The 20,157-nt window shown below is 40.1% G+C and overlaps 1 protein-coding gene across 7 annotated transcripts in view; it reads right to left on the bottom strand.

Annotated features, from left to right (window-relative positions):
• cep112 (centrosomal protein 112) overlaps window positions 1-20,157 on the bottom strand; it is a 99,431-nt gene that overhangs the window by 77,876 nt on the left and 1,398 nt on the right. For 2 of the 7 annotated variants that reach the window (XM_031312892.2, XM_031312891.2), the window contains exons 3-9: window positions 18,874-19,064; window positions 18,516-18,679; window positions 12,751-12,835; window positions 11,146-11,223; window positions 8,029-8,076; window positions 7,823-7,912; window positions 1,894-1,980 (exon numbers count right to left, since the gene is read on the bottom strand). In XM_031312892.2, the coding sequence (XP_031168752.1) occupies window positions 1,894-1,980; window positions 7,823-7,912; window positions 8,029-8,076; window positions 11,146-11,223; window positions 12,751-12,835; window positions 18,516-18,679; window positions 18,874-19,064 (743 nt within the window). The remainder of the gene's footprint in view (window positions 1-1,893; window positions 1,981-7,822; window positions 7,913-8,028; window positions 8,077-11,145; window positions 11,224-12,750; window positions 12,836-18,515; window positions 18,680-18,873; window positions 19,065-20,157) is intronic. The other 5 variants (XM_031312894.2, XM_031312893.2, XM_035996973.1 and 2 more) reach the window with 4 other exon arrangements.

The raw sequence follows: 20,157 nt of genomic DNA, 5'->3' as shown, positions 1-20,157 counted from the left end.
TGGCTGTCCATGACTTTAACCAATATCACCAGTGAATGGAGTGAACATACCTACAAAATCTGAAGTTAGAACCTGAGTATCCTCCCTGTATGTACAGAGAAACTAATTCCACAACAAAAACACTAATGTAATTAAATCCAAATGGTATTCAAAGAAAATACAGTATATTATTCACCATCTATTGTCTTCTGGTGTACACTGTGGTCTAGTGTTAAAGCTTTAGTGCGTAACTGTTTTATATTAATAAACGTCCACGTTACATTTAAGCCGTTGCCAAAAGAGTTGATACAAAGCTAATTAAGACTATCAGCTTCACAAAACTCTCTGTATTTCTCAATATGGCTAGGTTTAGAAACTGGTGTTATCCAGCGACTTTCGTGCGCAGAAAATTGAGTGAAGAGTCCATCATGTTTTTTTAATCCTCCGTGTCCTCCTTGGCTACTAGCAACTGCGTGGAGGAGGGGTGGGGGTGGTGTGCGATCACTGACTACGCACTACAGCTTTAATCTCAGATCATTTGCATGTTTAGAATGAGAACATAAAGATGTGCTTTTTCACATGAAGTTATTAGGCTACATATTTTAGAACTGTACACAGTACTGATCCACAACCATTAGCATATGACACTTGGGCCTGTTCCCTCATTGCCCTCTCCACAATGACCAGTAGCCTTTCGGCAGACCATACATTATTCATAAGGAGACTAATTAAAACTAAACCTAGCTTGCCCACCTTCCATCAGGCTCGTCAGAGTGCACCCCTGAATTACTCCCCTTTGAAGCCATTAGAGGGAATACTGGGTAAAATTCTGAGGAAATTAAATCGGACATAACTCGCAATCAGTATGAAATTAAGGAGTGGGAGAGAGAGCTAGCTGTCATCCTGTCTCTTGTCAACCACAAAGAAGCAACGGGCACCTTAAAGTGGAGGAAAACTGGAGTGTTTTTCTTTCTTTTATTAAAAGCTTCTGTGGCACCAAAGGAAAGTCATACCAAGGACGTGACAGATCCCAGGTGCTTGATCTGCAGCCTAACTGATGGGCACTAAGTGTGAAATAAACCAGCTTTACCGCGATTTTCACCAGCTGACAAAGAGCTTTGAAAAGCTGATTATTTGTGGTATGGGGCGATGAGAAGAGGAGCGACTCATTCCTTTCCTTTTCATTAGCCACCAAATGGAATCAAGAGTCAATTATCGGCATCGTAACGCAAATTAACAGACCTGCCTGTCCAGTGTCCCCAGGAGAAATTATTAACTTGTTTGAAACTCTTTTTATGTATTCATAATATAAGTGGAACTATGAGGATTCTACATACAATTTCTTATAAATTGGATATTCTACCAGAACTGGCTCAGTTTGGGTTTTATACACTTGAAACTGAATTATTTCATGCCAATGGTAAACAAAGAAAAGCAGTAGAAAAGCATCCCAGAATGGGATTCAGCCATGGTCAGACTACGCCCTTCCCTTGCAGACTCTGAGTGGGCAGCTTACTCCAGAAGAAAAGTGTTTGCAAAGACACAGTCAAACTATAACCAATGTAATGTTGGGTCATGCACTAAAGACTACAGCATATAACACTATAGGAGCTTGGTTGTGCTTCATACAGCATCTGTGGTAGACTAATTGAATCCATATAAGACTAGGTCTGCTGGTTTACTCTGGATTTACAAGTATTCATGATTGTAAGAGATAACAAAATTGATTTTGACGCGACGCTAAATAGTTTAGTTTTATGCTCGAAAACTGCAACCATTAGAAATCCTCAAATTAGTGACATCAATATACCTTTTCTCATATGCTACAAAGTGAAGCCAGAAATGACAGTATATTGTGCTGGTGAAATTCTGGTGCTGGCAGAGTGTTTACAACCTTTCAGTTTTGATTCTTACTTTCTCAACATCTGCATCGTGTCTCTGCTGCATCTTCAGTTTCTCCTCCTGGTGCTTCGACTCCAGAACTTTGATCTTCATATCAGTCTGAAAAAACATAGAAGACCAAAGGTCATAAATGTAAAACAATGGATTTCTGGAGCACTTTTAACGGTTTGTATGTCTATATATGAAATAAAGTTGGTAATCAAAAAGATATATTTCAGCCCTCAAGCAGATAAGCTTAAATATTACCACCAGGCAGCACAACTAACATGTTTTGTTCTCTGGAGTAAAACATTGAGATCTGTGTCCTAACATTTTTTTAGACATACTTTAGGGGGAAAAAAACATATAGAGTGACAGGATAACAGAGATCAATCTGAATGAAAGACGATACAGTGTGTCCCGTCTTGCACACAAAGGCAGCTGATGATGAAATAAACCATATTAACATTTAAAACAATGTATCCGTGTGCAGAGCTTAAAAAAAACAGTGTGAAGCGGAGATGTACTCAACTGTGTGCGTTTCTGTGTGTGTACGTTTGCAATAAAATCTCTAGTAAGCACAACAAAGTGAAAGCCTGTGTGTTTGTGTGTGTCTGTACTTTTGCATACACACAGCAGTCAGAGTTCAGCGTGGTCATGTGCATGTTGGAACACATCTCCTAAAGCTATACGGCTTCCCAGTCTGCGTCAAATAAAACCCATCATTTGTCAGATTAGTTATTCGTTATTAATGGAAAATAATTATCACAACTGGCATGACAATATTATTTTTTTCCATGTAAATTAAAAAGGGTTTATCCTCACAGATTTGAATGGCAGTCCTTATTTTCTGGCCTTTGGATGGTGCTAAAGAGACTGTAGCATAGCATATCAATAATCTTTAACATTACACATCCATTTTAAAACCCCTTCAAAATTCGCTTTTTAGTATCTTTCTCAATTTACGTATATTTTTCTGCTGTATTTTGCAATCCAATTTTTTTTTTTGTTGTTATCATTTGGTTTTTTGTAATCACATTTGCTTATTAAAATAATGTGTTTTCCTCAGCATTTTCTAACAACTCTTTCTAGTTCATTTACTACAAATTACACACACAATGTCTCCGCAGACATACACACAACACATGACAACCTTTGACAGAAAGATGACTCAACATTCACTTTGATGTCACTACTCGTGCTTAGTCACTGTCTGTTCTGGTTTGTTAATCAACCCTGGAGCAGGGTGACAATGTTCTTCCTTTGAAAATGTGTGGTTGTGTGTGTGAACATCCCAAGGCTAGCTCTTGTTTGTTCTAGACATCAAAACAATTAAGAACATTCCCACGACACTGCTTGGCACAGTCAAACCACATTAGACCTTCTCTTTGTGGCTGTGATGATGGCCTGAATATGATTCAATTACAATATGGTTAAGTGTATAAATTAGGGCTGGGCAATATGGAGAAAATCAAATATCACAATATTTTTGACCAAATAACTCGATATCGATACCACAACGATATTGTAGTTGTGACTATTGGTGCTTTCACAAAATATTTACACAATGAGATTTTTGATAAATAATCATTAGTAATGTGGATATAATGACTAAGTGGGTAAAGTCAAATAATATAACAGTTACAACAGTCTGGTAAACTCAGAAAATGACATCACTTTACTGTAATGCAGCCTTTAAAACCAGGAAAAGACAACACTTATACCATATTACAATATTCAAAATCTAGTCTCATATCACAATATATATAATATTGATATATTGCCCAGCTCTAGTATACATATTGATACAATACAATACAGACATCAACAGAACACTGGATGTTAGAGAACAAATACGTATCCATGCGTTGGGGCTAAAATGGTGGAATCTATAAATCCCAAAGATTAGATTTTGTTCCAGATGTCAGCACTTTACTTTGGATGATCATTCTGAGCAAAATAAAAGCCCAGCTAAGACGCATCAAATTGCCTTCTTAATGCCTCTCCTTATTATTGCATGTATACACTGTATCCTTGACATCGCTCTGTTAAGCGTTCTCTCTTTGTACTGTCTTTTGTCGTGATTTACCACCATTTCTTGTGCAATTTAGGGGACCACAGGAGACCTGTCAGAGTAGAAAGGGAAAAGCAAAAGAAAGTGAGAGAAAGAGAGATGGCAGTGATTGAAAAGCAAGTGGAAAGTGGAGACCTGATTCTGCCGGCGCCCCCCAAAAAAACAAAAAACTAAAAAAACACATGTGGGGGTGTCACTTTCTCATCTTCTCTTCAAATGCTCTTTGGAGAAAGTTTGTCAAACCAGATCAGGGGCGTTTGAAACTTGTTTATAAAGTCGTCAGTGAAGGAAGGAGGAGGAGGAATGTCGTACACCTAAGGCGTCTGTGATGCCTTCAATCAGCCCGACTGGGTGGTACAGCTTTTTTTCCCTCTTCTCTTCTTCAGAGATGTAGCGAGCGCTGTAAGATGCCATGTTTTTTTGACACTTCGCTCTTGAAAGGATGAGAGGGTAGGAGGGAAATAGGGAAGGGGGTGGGGGGGTATATAAGAGAGGGAATTCGAGGAGAAGACGGAAACAGTTGCTTTTTCTGCTCTCAAATCCGGCGCGGGGGTCAAGGCCTTTTTCCTCAGAGGGATGTGTTCACAAATCGTCTGCTAACCGTTTGGGCTACACAAAGCAAGGTTGCGTTTGTGCATCTCCTTCTTCTTGCTTGAGATGTACAATGTCCTCGTGCGTCTTTCATCCTCAGTAAACACAGATGCTCAAGGATAGTCGGTATGCAGCGTTCTGCTATCTACTGAGGAGCAGCTACTGTAGATGTCACTTCCACAAGAAGTTAAGTCTGTCCAGATAGGAAACAAACAGAAACTTTGGCTACAATTGAATATCTGACATGACTGAAAACCTCAGTTTTAGAGAAGGGTAGTTCCAAACACAGAGTAAGTAAACAGATTATTATTATTATTAGTAACTTTATCGTTATGGAACCATGTTGGTCCCTCATGTCTCTCAGCCTGAAGCAGTCTGGTCCCATTCAAACTACTAAGCTTGCACTTCTTTGTGTTCAGATAAGAAAGGCTATGGCCCTCTAAATCACAGGCTGTGAGCTCAAACTCCATCCCAGAGGATCCTTAGATTAGAGAGACTGCATCATTATGGCAACAGAGATCAATGGGATCTGGTCCCCAGTCAGGGGCTTGTGACCATGAGTGTGACTGCTTGACACAAATACACTCATCTAACGCACTGTGCCTACTCCCAACAATTCCTCAGGTCAGGTACCAAGGGGTTAGTTTAAAGACAGCATGCACACTCACACATGCAAACTTTAAAAGAAAGATGGGGTGCTGCAATCAGAATCTCCTTCTGTAAGCCAGTAGCCTACTTCATCGGTCACCATTTAATTGAATTTCCAAACAAAGACCCAGCCCTCATAATGCTGAGCACCTCTAGGGTGAGCTGAAGGATTAGCAGGACTCTGTTGCTTTTGCCAGACATTTTCCACAACTCACCCATAAGCAAACACACTGTATAAGCTAAGTGACTCAAAGCAATGTCTGACGGCGGTGAAGTTTCTCAGCTTTGACTCATTGTTCCATAGGAAAAGAGCAGTCGGTAGCTTAGCTGGAGGAGGAGTTTGGAGAGAAAGCTGAGATGTTCGTTAAGCTGCCGCCAGCTTAATGACATGTGGCGTGTATAACGCTTTAAACCTGGGTAAATTTTCAACTAGGCTTTTGGGAAGTGATGTCACTGTGATTTAATAGACTGGGCCTGGACAGCCACCCAATGGCAGGGTTGAACAAGGCTTTAATGGTTCTGCAGGAAAGCTTAGGTGGTTATTTAGGATGATACGGTTATTGTGGGATTGGTGACTCGAGTGATTCTAGAAAAATATTATGTGCAGGTGTGTGTGTTTGTGGTTACAGCTGTATCCTTTGTGGTTCAGAGTTCCTTAAATCCACCTAACACTCTTTAAACTGCTAATGGTGGCGCAAGACACATGATCAGTAGGGGCATCTTAAATAATAAAAAACTACAAGAAAAAGGGGCTTGACAAAAGCATGTCATAAACCCTAGGAAAAAGAGGAAAAAGTCAAGGGATTACCAAAAACAGTAAGATACAGCGTCTGGGAATCACGTCTGTACCAATTTATTTTGCCAATCTGTCCAGTTGATATTGAGATATTTTGCAGGATTAAGTGAAAACTTTGATGACGTTAGAGTAAAAAAGTCAATACGATTCATCCTCTGGGAACAATGAATTTCTGTACACAATTTCATGGCAATCAGTCCAGTAGTTGCTGAGATAATGGCCATCAGTAGCACCATGCCACTAACACGGCTAAAAAGCACAACAGTCTGTTGGCAGTGACTTCTATAAGCCTTGGAGGAATAGAAGGTAAGGCCACGACACACACACTATATCTTTTAATAGTCTCTCTTTGAATGCATTTTTCATACATTCTTTTATTTCCTCATGTTTTCCCTACAGCTTATTTTCATTCTATTAAAAAAAAATACCTTTATATGATAGAAAACAACAGAAACATAATAGATTGGCTACAGTATGCAAACAACACAAACCTAAGCACCGTGGGGAAAAAACCCTAGTTCTGTACCATTTCCTCCCATTCCCAATGTGTCCCTCCCAGTGTTTCTCTGTGACTTTCCTGAACTGGTTCCCATATTGAGAGCATTCTGGCCTCAGTGGAAATGACAGGCCTGTTCAGTTTCCTACAGCCTCTCTTATAAAACTTTATGCTCTTAGGCCACCTACAAACTGAATCTGAATGGTATTTTTTCCACTATACTTACTACTTGCATACAAGAGGGGGACAAAATATTCTTAATTCTCAAATATAAAAAATACCATTAACTACAGCCACAAAAATGACCATACAACAACAACAACAACAACATACAAGCCTCTGACCCTCTAATAAACCAAACATTATAAGCTTCACACAATTTATTGCAGTGCTTTTGAATTGGATTGAATTACTGTAGTTTATGGTGTGAATGATGAACTGCTTTCTCTGTGTATATCAAAGTAAAGTTGGTGTGGAGGATTAATATGGTCTTCTGAGATGTGACACATTTATATTCCCACCACACACAGAGCTGAATGTAGTCAGTCAGCCAGTCTGAGGGAGGATCAAAAAGCATTGGACTACGCTTTAATATCTTTGTATTGGTGATTGGTGTTGCTACATTCAATATCAACCCATGGTAGATCAACTGACTGGGCGGATGTGTATGGGGAAGTGTGTGCATCCACGCATGTGAATTACAAACAGATTTTTTTTGTTATGACAGGTCAATACCAAAGACCATTGTTGTCCATCACATCTCATATCATTATTGTTTCTATCTGCCCTTTCTCCCTCCATTCTCTGCCCTCTCCTGGTGAAGCCCATCTAACTGAGTGGAGCGCTTTCCCCAAGCAGACATGAAAAGCCACGGCTATTACAGCCAAGTCATGCTTAGTTTTATATTTAACAGTGCGGGTAAAGGCCGACGGTGGGGAGGGGCAGAGGGGACTTCAAAGCATGCCTTCAGAATGGGATTTTCAGCTTAAATCCACATAAGGAAAAAACTGTCATCACTGAGAGCCAGCATTATTTTTGTCTTCTAAGAGGAAAGCTCGCCTCGGCCATTTCAACAATACAAACTATGCACGAAGATGTATGTACACGGCTATGGGGGCCATAAAGCAGTCAGGGGAGCTTTAACTTCTGTAAGTGTTCAACACTTCTTCTATACAAATGCTGTGAGCATACTGAATAGTGAGCACTGTAGCAAGGGTTTAGGCTTACTGGAATGGACATAAAGGGCAATTTCTAAAATATCACGTACTGCCTTTTGATATCCAAAGAGAAGCATTGAAATAATTCTTATATTTATCACAACTTTCAGGTACTGATGGACTATACTAAGGGCTCTTACTGTGGTGTGGTATACCTCCTTGCTTTGTAGAAGGTGTGGGCCCTGATCATCGGCCAAGGTGTTGTTCCTCCCAAAGCTTGACTTGAAAATCTACAGAGATAAAGAGGAGCGAGATTAGGTGATGAGGTGACTGAGGAGTTCAAAGAGAGAACGTTTGTCTATAGAACGATACAAAAAAAAACACAAGAGACCCCTTGACAACTTACCGGAGACAAGGGAATGGGGTTCTCTCGCAAATACCTGGGGTTTTCAATCTGAAAGAGTAAATAGAAAAACTTTAACCTCTCTTTTATTTCTTCTTCTCCTAACAAAGCCTTACCACTACACCAATCTAACCGCCACCCTCAGTTTGTCATAAACAATGCGGGGAACACATCAAAAGCTCTGTGCTGTGGCTGGAGTCTCTTCCGTCAACTCTTGTCTGTTTAGAAAGACAGAATGCGTCAGGCTACTTCAAGGCATTGTGTGTGTGGCCGGCTCCGTTTCCGCTCTCAGTCCCTCTTTGCTGTCCTAACACAGCCCTTTTGTCAACACTCAGGACCACTAATCTGTAAGCTATCCCTGGTCCATTTACCATCACATGGAGACATGTGTATACATCCTTGCCAAACACTGACAGGGCATGTCCTTTGATTATAATATGAAACACAAGAGATGGAAGAAAGAGTGAGCTGCTAAACTACTTGAACGCACAAGGGTCACAGTCCAAATGACTCTGCAGCACTACAACAATACAGCTCACTAACTGTGATATGAACTGCAAAAAACCCATTGTGTTGACAACCTGCTATTTTCCTTCCCACTATTTGACGTTGGTTTATGACCTCATTCTTTTCCTGTGAACTCACACCATCATACCATTTCATAGTGTTTCTCTATCATGCACTTAGGCTGTCTATAGAGGCTGCTACGGTAACTAATGGCAAGTTCACTGCCTTTTAAAGCAGTGGAGCTGACTTTGGAGATGACAGCAATGACGCCCAGTAAACAGTTTGTTGCTAATCTCTTCAACATGGGGATGAAGGAGGAGAACAAGGAGGAAGAAGAGGAGGGTAGTGTGGATCTCTGATTGGTAAAATAAATTAAAAAAAAGGATTTAATGCACAACCCCGACAGAGCCGATCCAGAATGAATGGAAGATGAGTGAACACAACCTGAAAGAGCCTCAAAGCTTGGGACTAAAATAGTTACAGCTACTACTGTAAAGGATAAAGTCACAATCTGTTGCTTCAGGGTGAGCCAGTGACGGGGGAAACAGATGAAAGCAGCTTTGCCTTTTGACTTGATGAGTTGTGATGCAGGTAAAACAGGTCAGACATTTTGTTAGCTGACGTACTGTAAGCTCTCAACAAAAGGAGACATCCAGCTTGACTACAATCACATTTACTGTAAACTGTAATACATGCACACACAGAGAGACATGCACGAGATTACCCAATATAGTCTCCATAGAGCAGCATCAATGGTGCGTGCCATGATGTGTGATGAACTGCTACTTATATTTGGCACTGGCTTAAAAAATAATCCATATTTACCAAATGATGAATCAATCAATATCCTTCTAAACTAGAGCCTAGGCTGAAAAGAAGAAAGAATGGGATTTCTTTTTATACCCACAGACAGCCAGTCATCAGATTTGATTGAGCATGGCCCACAGGGCAAGGAAGACGTGTAGACTAAATGCTGTGGTGTAATGCTGGCACAGTGTGATACTAAACTTGGATTTGGTGCACACGTATGTCTGTACACACTCTTATTCTGTGTGCCCACACACATGCTTCAGTGTGCTCATGTTTGTCCAGCCTCACAGCTGGCACAGCGTCCTGTGTCATTGGAAGCTGACATGGATGGATGGACCGACGCAGAAGAGGAACAACACTCCACATCACAAGGCCTTGCTATCCAGCCAAACAAACACACGGTGATTGATGGCTTCCTAGTTTCGGACTAGCGTTGAGCAAGCCGTCAGCACACCCATTTAACCACAGACAACGGGACCGCCAAGTGGTAGGGACTACCATGGAATTCTATATAACAAAATTGGCCAAGTTTTTATGCAATGTTCTCATGTTTGCATGCCTTTTTTCCTTTTCACCACGGGTCAGTGTATGCTGCACTTAAGTCAGTGCCTGTAACACTCAACTCCTATTAGATAACAACTCTAACAAGCAAACAAGCCACAGACTAACTGAAGATGAAACAGATGGTGGTTCAGCTGACTCAGGTTTTGTGTTTCTTAAAGAAACTCTTATCCGAGTCTGAAGCAATCTGCTGTCTACTGTCCAATATAGCCATCATGCTGACTCCACAGACTTTATTACATTAGGTGAAATGAACAAACGGATATGGACTGCTTCAGAACATCTAAAGCAAGGCTAAAGATGTTCTAGCTAGATAGATGACGCTCGGATGTGCTGAATTTCGTAGGAGCTGGGCGCTTTGAAGCAGTGCATCTATAAAACTTCTGTAAAGAAGAAGAAGAAGACATACTTTATTAATCCCCGAGGGGAAATTCAATTTGAAGGGGGTTTCTGTGTGTGTGTGTGTGTGTGTGTAGGAACATCTGTTGATTTGAAAGATGCAGGCTTGGGGGAGTGTTGCCAAGCAATGCCTCTTATCAGCGTCTTAACACAGACGAGTGCAGAGCGGGGCAGTGCACGGCCCGTCTGCTGATAGATACCTCAGATTACCCTAGCATTGAAAGAGAGAAGAGCAACATGGAAAGATGTGGAGAAAGGTAGATGGACACACAGACAGAGGGAGAAAGTGCCAGAGAGAGAAAAGATTGTAGAACAGAGAGAAACAGATAGAGAAAGAGAAGAAAAAAAACGAAAGAGAGGCGCTGTTCTGTAGAAAACATCACTGTGTGAGTAATGTGGGAGAGAGGACTGAGGCGACGAGAGAAAATAAAAAGAGAGACTCTAGGTCATGCAGGTGAGGAGATAGGAAATAAATAAGGGAATAAAAGACATGAGGGCAGAGTGCTTATCAAGCCCTGGCCTGGTGCACTCCAGACAGAGCAGATAAGAGAGGCACACACATCTTCAAATGCTCAGTTTACACAACTCTTCTCCCACTCCTCATCCCACCCTCACGTCCTACAATAGCAATGAGCTGCCTAAGGAAATGGTTTCAAGAGGACATAGGTGAAAGGGCTTTTACAACCTTTTGTTTAAGCAGTGTGTAGGCAATACGGCTCAGCATCATTGCCCTGTTGATTTAGGTGTACTCGTGAGCTTCCGATTCACTGTCACTGTGAATAAGCTGCAGCAAAATGACAGCTGCATGTAACCATGAAGCTCAAGGCATGCCCCTGGACTCACCCCCAGGTTCCAGCTGTTGAGACGAGCCTCCAGGTCACTGTCATCGGGAGACATATCTGCCTTCAGCCCCACATCCACCTGAGGAGAAAAGAGGGTGAGTGTAAGAGTGTGTAAACGGCAAAAACAGGAGGAACAACATGGAAATTGTTATAAATTAGAGGAGGGAATTGAAATGATTTGATTGGCAGTTTGGCCTGAGGAAGCAAACATCAGACAGTGATGGAGGTTATAATTTTGACACAATATAATTCCTCTCTTGGCAACAACAAAAGGGTTCTTTAAAAGCTTACAGATATACAGACAGACAGTACAGCGATGTGTTCTCCTCCCACATGACTCTACTTCCTCGTTATCTCCATCTCTCCACCCTTTGCTCCCTCACTCTCCGCCCTCTCACATAGAGCACTCCAGATGTTTGGCAGTTCCATTTCTCGTCATGCAGAAAATTCCACAAGAGGAGCATAGGCAGCTAAACTGCCTGTCATCCTTGTTTTCCCCAGCCTTTTGTTACAATGGGCCTCCGGATTTGTTTTATACAGTATAATTTGAATGCTTGCAGGGGCTCTGTTGATACAAGATCAGTTTACTCATGTAGAGGTTGGGCAGCAAGGTTGAAATGGTGGAAATATCTAATAAAGTTAAGAGAGTGATAGGAAAAGGGAGAGATTTTGTTGAATTTGATTAGGATCTGGTGGAGTGTGGACCTTGGGTGTACCTCAGCGGAACTGCACAGACAGAGAAATTGCTGAATGAATAGCTCAGGATTAAATGTCCCTTCTGATTAAAAAGGCATTAAGGTCCCAGAGCCTCACCTTCAAACAAAGTAAACATTTCATTTCAATATCTAGGAATGCTGAGTATGCGGGTCACTGGCTGTACAAAGCAGCGTGTCACAGTCTCTGTATTCCATCGGAAATTCAACACATTGTGTTAAACACTGATAAGTATGAATGGCCTCAAATGGTTTTGGCCACAGATGTACTCACAGTTGTGCCAATGAACTGTACATTGGCTTTCACCATGAAAGTGTACAGTAGATTCATGATGGTTTGATGACACATTAAAGGCCCAGAAAATATATTTCACAAACAGCTTCTTACTATGAGAGCGGTCCTACATGAACACAATTTTCTGCCAAAGTTAGAACAGATTTTATTAATTTAAATGCAGATTTCTGTTTGTGCTGTGCTCTTCTCGCTGGTTTGAAGAGTTGTGATCATTATGGGTGAGGCAATGAATTGTTCTGAGTTGTGTTGATGAGGACGTACAACTTTCAACCCAAATACACTCAGTTGCCAGTTTGTTAGGTACACCCAGCTAAAACTAGTGCAGTCTAACACAACATCCCTGCAATAAATCCTACCTTCATGAAGGTTATAATGTCTGGTTTTAAGTGAATCATTTTAAAGGCTACAGTTTCTTGTGCTGTTAAATTGTGTTTGGTTATACTAAGAGGTATGTTCAATATTTTGTCCACCCCACCTATATCAATACAGTTAGAGAAAACAACAGAAACACCTCTCAGTATAACACAATATAATTAAACCCAACTTCAGGAGTCCAGAGGTGTGGTTGACAGTCACAAAAATATGGTGACAGACTAACCCTCCTGGCATCATGTCTGGGTGACTGTTTGAGTGGACTTGAGGACACAGGTCGTGATGGGGTCTTTTCATCATACAGCTTTCTCCTGGAAGAGAAGAGCGAGGAACAAAAAGGAAAGTGTGAGAGGTTACCCTACGAGGTATGCGTGTGTTTGTGCACGTCTCTGGAGTCTGCTTTTGTCCCTCTGTTTGCATATGAATGTGCTTGCGTAGGCAGCATGCCTTGCTATTTACACAGATCAACATCTGGCATTGGTTGCATGGTTTGTGGTCTGCATTTCATCCCATCTGAACAATAAACGTCTCTGCTATACATGACTTTGTTTCCATGGACAGCCCACAGGGCACCAGTCAATGGCTTTTACAATCCTTTTATAATCATACACCTCAATCATTGTCTCTCATCGTGTCCATCATGGTTAATCCAAAGATCTTAACAGGGAAACTGCTTATACTTATTGGCAAACAAACGCACACACTTCTCATTCTGACTACGCTCTCTCTGTCGCACACACATTCATAACACACGCATTACTGAGCTCACTATCTCGTTAAGCGCAGGCACATGAGGCACTAATGTCCCACTAATGCTAATTGAATGAAGATGTGAAAGGAGATGGGAAGATGTAGGACAACAATGAAGAAGAAAAAAATCGCTGTCATCTAATAGAGACATCAAATTGTGTTCTAGAGGGCACTGTTTCACACTCACAACTTGAAGCCTACGGGCGCTCTTTTTCTCCTATGTAATTCTTTTTAGCATTCCTGGTGTTCAGAATTTTGAACCTCATTTGTCACAGGCAGTGTTATCTCAAGGAGGAAAGCACCTGAGAGGTTTCTGGAAAGACTGCTGAATATAGAACAGGAAGGAATCAGAGTCCCCTTTGTAATTTGTATCTTATACCTCAAATCCCCTAACTTAGTACATGCATTCAACACCAATGCAATATTAATACTTCTTACATCTCTGTTTGTTGACTGAGTAAATGTTATATTTAATATGATTTTAGTATGACAAACAAATTGATTGATTGATTACAGTTTATACTAGTATTTTACCTAATAGCTATTTTACAGCACTAACTAAAGAGTGGATGGCCTGTTAAGTTATTGCTATGTTCCTGAAATGTCTGGTTCTTTATGGAATAATCTATTGTTGGCTGCAATGACTGTACTGTTTAAAGACTGCTTTATTTAACCGTATGGACAGTGATGTGAATATGTTTTTTTGTTTGCCTGGTATAATATTTTGATAAATGACAATCGTGTTATGATGATGTACACATGTATTGTGTTCTCAGGACACTCTTGTAAAAGAGAATTTGATCTCAATGATTAAAAAAAGCCTGGCTTAACTAAACTAAGCCTTATCTTTGCCACATAATAAAGTATTTACTGTAAGTGACCATGTCAATGTGATTTTGCTAAACAGGAATCTGGTAGATAAGATACTGGAGATACAGTAGACTAGATAGTTATGAGGACATAAATTATGATTACAGGTCAGATCCTAAATACTTTCTCTTCAAAAGCACCAGTTTTAGAGGCTCAAGGGGTCACCTAAGCGAAGTTACTGAACCTAGTTTGTTGGTTGGTTTTTCATGATTAACTTATTTAAGAGTATGCAGTGGCCTGAATAATTACAATATCCACTCTAAAAGCTGCAGATAGTTTTGGAGCTGTGCATATTCATATGTAATAATTACATTGTGCTACTGTACATTTGATGTCATGATGCTCATTTACACACCAGGAAGTCTGACAGGGACATGCCATGTAAATAATGTGTTATAAATGCATAAATTAACCTGAGCACCATCAAAGTGCTGAAGCACATCAGTTGCAATGGGAGGGCAGGAATAACTGAGGTATACAAACAGTACCTATGAGGATCAGATGTCCTTAAATAAATAAAGTCAAAAAAGAAAACTATCACAGAAAAATATAAATGCAATACTTTTGCAATGATACTGTCATTAGGCATTATTATAATATTGTGTTACTATTTCAGAATTAATTATGATCAAAATATTTAAAAAAAAAAAAAAAAAAAACCTACAGACTTCAGCTTTCATGTACTTACTCACTCCTTCTCTCTCACATACTGGTTTGTCTGTGCGTGTGTATGTGCACACACACCCAAACACACACAAGAGCACACAGATACACACGCACCTGCATGCTCATGCACAAACACATGCAGCCATGAAACTTGGATAAGGGGGCCAAGCTTTGCAATCTTGGGCCTCTAAGTCAACAGGTGGATGAGGATAATTGAATCAGATGTGTCTGGAGTCTGAGGCCCAGAGATCAAAGCAGTGGCAAGTCAGGCCAGAGCCACACACACACACACAAGAAAATGAGAACACCATGTAGAGCCTCAGAAGCTGTAGCTTGGCTGATTAAAGCAGCCTGACATCTATACCCCAGCCTGACCTCCAGGTGCAGAGCCAGTGGGCCCAGGTCTCAGCCTCGGGCACACTCAGGAAGGCAGTCTGACCTTGGGACACAAACATCCCTCTGCCCCTGCACTCCCGCAGACATAACCCAAAACCACCTGGAGGCAAGATCAGTGGATACACTATATACCAGCATCAATGGCTGACTTCTGCAACTGCAAGGACAGTGTTATTGTCGCAATTACCCTGAAAAAAAAAAGTAGAGGAGGGAGGGGGGAAAGGGGGTTTTAAAGTTTTCATATGTGGATGAAAATCAAACACATGGAAGACAGAAGTCAGAGGACAAGAGGAAAACAGGGAAAGACAAATTAGAAAGAAATGCGTAAAAGAGATGCTGGTAAACAGTATCAGTAAACCTGACACCAGTGATGCAGATTATCAAATTAGCATTTCAAAACCAGCCCACACTGACCATTTTATCCCTTATGTCTTTATCATGATTTGCCTCCTTTGAACACAAGGTGACATAAGAAGATAGACAGACAGACAACATTCCTTTGCCTGAATTAGTGCTATATACAAAGCAGTGGCTCTATCTTGTGGCTAAATTAGGAATAGCACAGCAACAGTGGAATGCATGGTGGAATTCGCAGAGGGCATTTTGGACTTAAGGTTAGATGACGTATCTGTTAAACACATGCATTACAGCACATCCACTTCTGTGTAAAACAGAAGTAACACCTCTCAAAACATCAGAAAATCATCCCACCTTCGCCTTTAGATCTTGAAACTTGAATTGGACTGTTTCACAAGCTAAAAGAAGCCCTACCCATCACCTGACTAATGGTGAGTGAGACAGAGATCAAACGTTGCCACATCACAGGGAATCAGACGAGTTTCTCCATTTAATCTTATCTAAATGAGAGAGACACATAAAAGGACTCTTGGCCGGGCTAATTTTCTCCATCAGGAAGTTAGCCTGTGATCTGAGCGTCTTTCATGGTCTTATCCCAATCAGACACTATGGTACTCAGCAGTCTGCACCCCACAAAACCCTCTCTATCCACACCTTCTATAGCAGCGGGGAGAAAGGGCTACTGAACGGAGCCACACTGTTTCAAATCACTTGTAATGTAAGCTATAGCATCTACTGTATAATGCAAACAGATGCAGCCTTTTAGTCATACAAACAGGTCAAAAAAATACCTCACTACTGGACATAAGGTCATATAAAATAAAGTCTATAAGGCAAATAAAAAAACATTTTTTTTAATTAATTGATTCAAACATATTTATGAAAACGTGAATTCCACTCTCAAGGAGTTAAGTGATTTAAGTATGCTGGCATTTTAAATGTACTTCATTTTGTCGTTTTCCAGTGTGTTAAGGTACAAACTCAGAACAGAATTAAAATATGTTCTGCTAGTGGTACATGGGCAAGGTAATGCAAGTTAAAGTGTGACAAATATTTAAAGACTAGACCTAATGATGACTTTCTAAGAATCAAATATTCTACAACCCCCCTGCCCAAGAGTAAAATCTGAATTACATATGGCAGCAGTGGGCCTGTACTCTTTCTTACATAGTGCCCTGGTGGATATTAAGCTCTCTTTACTAGACTTAGAGTGCTTTTTATTATGCTAATGAGCTTATCAAGCCACTGGGCTCTGATTTTCCTTTCCTTGTTACAGTAATTAGAATGAAAAACGCTGAGCCATTACTAACATCACTTTGCCAAGCGCCTGAACTGCCTGTAGTCAGAGGAAATATCCCTGAACAAACTAGGATGCTTTAGGGAGGCATGCTGAAACACGTGCGTGTATTTATGTGTATGCATGTGCACCTGAGTGGCACATGAGCTTTCAGTCACGCAATTTTAATCAAGCAGCCCATTCCTAGATCCAAAAATACATATATTTAGGTATTAGGCATTTAGCCGATGCTCATACAAGAATAGAAATCAAACTATTAAAGAAACAAGCTAATGAGCTACTAGCCTTATTCTCTGCTTTCCTCTCTCCTCTGCGGGGGTTAGACCTCAGGTTGGGAAAGTGTAAAGAGGAGAATAATAGAAGATGGATAGAAAATACAAGAGGTACCTCATCCTCTCATGCTGTTTTGAAGTGCATCTCTTTGAAAAGTCAGAACGGACAGCTCAAGAAGACTGATGCAAGAACTTGGCAATGTCTTTGGCTTTTCAGATAGTGCTGCTAAGCAAATGCTATGGGCGATCAGTCTCGAAAGCTGTGTGTATCCAGCTTCATAGACAAGTTCAATGTTGTCTTGTCTTTTCAATAAATCTATTTGTGCAGTAACATAGAAGACCATACTAGAATGCCCATATTTTACTTTTGTCTGTAAAATATGAAGCATTTTAAAAGAGAGGAGAGCCAAAACCTCATTATACAGTAACAAGCAACTGTTAACTCTTCAATAATTAAATGAGAGTATGCTATTTCAAAAGAGAAAAAGGGTCCAAGGCCCTCTTCTTGTGAAAAAATGAAAAAGCTTTTATTTAAATGGATTATCGGTACAAAATGGCCTTCTTCAGCTTCCGATTTGTTTTGAACTTCCGAGCACTCCAGACTTTTTTTCTTCTTGAGAGTATGTTATGCTTCCACTTAGGAAAGTTATATTGCCCATATACTGATAACTGAGAGATAATATAGTATCCCTTGGACCAATTCACAGTCGTCACCCTGCTTCTCACTGTTAAATGGGACTCTAGTCTGCAGTGTAGTTCCATCCATAACTAAGGATTGCACTGAATTATATAGAATAATCTCCAGATAAAAGTTTCTGTTTCTGTCTGTCTATATATATGGCCGATCTAGTTGACTTTTAAACATCTGTATCATGTTTTATTCATGGTAGCAACACCAGTTCACCAAAAAACTATTTTAAGAAGTCCATATCTCAAAACTCCAATTCTGAATGTTCAAAGCAATGGACTGTGGCCAGGATGGAGAAAAGTAAGCTCCATTACATTAGGCATACGACAAGAAAAGCTGATCAAGGTAAAAGTAAAACAAATAACATGAAAACAGTATGAAAAATAATAATGCCATGTATAATAATGTAGTGCCAGATTGGTGATTTCCAATCAGCACGCTGATGTACACATCCAGCAATCATGTCTTAACTCCTGGTCAGTTTTTTGTCCATACTAAAAATGCATTACTATGCACCAGTACACATTAATGATCAAATATATAAAGATGATATCATTAACATGTTACCATGTTTATGTATGTAGGTTTGAAAAAAAGCCAGATATTTAATTTGCCATTGATAAGTTTTATTTAGGTAGTTTTTTAAAGATACATAGGACTTTATATCACTGAGGTAATGTATAGTGGAATAGTACCTGTGATGAGCTGCGATAGGTGTGGAACGGACTCTGTCCTTAAGCAGACTGGCAGTCAAACTGTCACCAGTATAGCCACCTAGCTCTCCTGTCACCCAGTCAGGAAGACCTGCATTGCTGTGCTCCACAGATTGAACAGTCAGTGGCTCATCAAAGTAGATTGACTAAAAATAAAAATTCAAAGACAAGATATGCAGATTGGGTTAATTAGGTAATCAGTATTGCCTCTAAAAAATGTCTCTTCATTTAAAATTGACTATAACAGCATTTTCGAAGTTCATTACACTACAAATAAAGGTGGTAAGCTATTTTCTATTAAATGGCAATAGTTATGATTCCATGAAGCAGTCATTCTTACCATGTAGGTAGGGAGTGTCTTGAGACTGCCAGGCTCCGGTTTGCTGTTGAAAGGCCTCTCCAGGATCCCTCTTTTGAGCATGTGAAGGAGCAAACGGGCGTGCATGTTGCGGTTCTTGCGACCTATCAGACCTGAACCACATGTGGCCGGGTCACACAGCTTCTTTATCCATATGGCACATCGCTGGCGTTCTGAGGTCCATGGAAGAGAGAAGAAGAGAGGAAATGATATTATAGGTAATTAAATAAATGTATGTATTATCTTGTCAGTTTCTGGGAGTTGTCTGTCTTTCATCAATATTTTTGCACACCCTGGACTAAACCTTAAACACTTCCTTCTTTCCCTTTCTTAAATACGTATATTGTACATATTTGTTATTTTGTTAGTTTCTTTTTATACATTTTTGTAATATATATATTCTGTATTAATGTCCTTGACTGTAACAGTACTTTGCTTTGTTTATTCCCTTTTTAATATGTATGCACCAAATACACCAAGGCAAATTCCTTGCAAGTGAAAAATTTACATTGGTAATAAAATTGATTCTGATTCTAATTCTGATTAAATGAATTTGCTTAGAATGGTGTAAGAAAAGAAGAGCCAGCAATTAAGTTAGCCACATCAATGTTTAAACTAGGCTATGTTTAAAAAACAATATTAATAATGTTTTAAACTAATATTTAGTGAAGATTCAGATTCAGAAAACGTTATTGTCTGTCATGACAGAAAATGGTCTTAGACATGGCCTCAACAGACAGTGCAAAGACAAACAGTAAACATACAATAGCTTTTAAAATTACATTATATGTGTGCAAAGTGGCATAGTGTTCATCTGGGTGTGGGTTTTTCTTGGCTAGAGGGACTTTAGCAGCTGCCTGATGGTAGAAACTGGAATTATTTATGAAGGGGGTGAGTGGGATCTTTTGTTATGTGATTGACTTTCCTTTCAACTGCTTGGGTGTGAAGTACTGATGATGGAGTTTGGGTTTGGCCAGTTATTTTACTTATTTCCAATGATTAATGATCCAGGAAAGCTTAGCTGTATTCTTAACAGAGATGAAATTGAACCAGGATGAGATGTTGAAAGTGAGTATTGATTCAACGAGTGATTTGTACACAGCTGTTAAATGTCCTTCCTCACATCAAAGCCTATGAGTTTCCTCAGCAGGAACAGGTGTTGTTGTGCCTTCTTGTACAGTGAATCAATGTGTTGGGAGAAAGACAGAAGGCTGTCAATCTCCGTGCCCAGGTACATAAAGGCTTCCACCTGCTCCACTGTCTGCC

Source organism: Sander lucioperca, chromosome 21 (genome assembly GCF_008315115.2).
Source record: "Sander lucioperca isolate FBNREF2018 chromosome 21, SLUC_FBN_1.2, whole genome shotgun sequence".
In the NCBI taxonomy this organism is placed as follows: domain Eukaryota; kingdom Metazoa; phylum Chordata; class Actinopteri; order Perciformes; family Percidae; genus Sander; species Sander lucioperca.
This window is presented reverse-complemented; position numbering and strand designations above follow the sequence as displayed.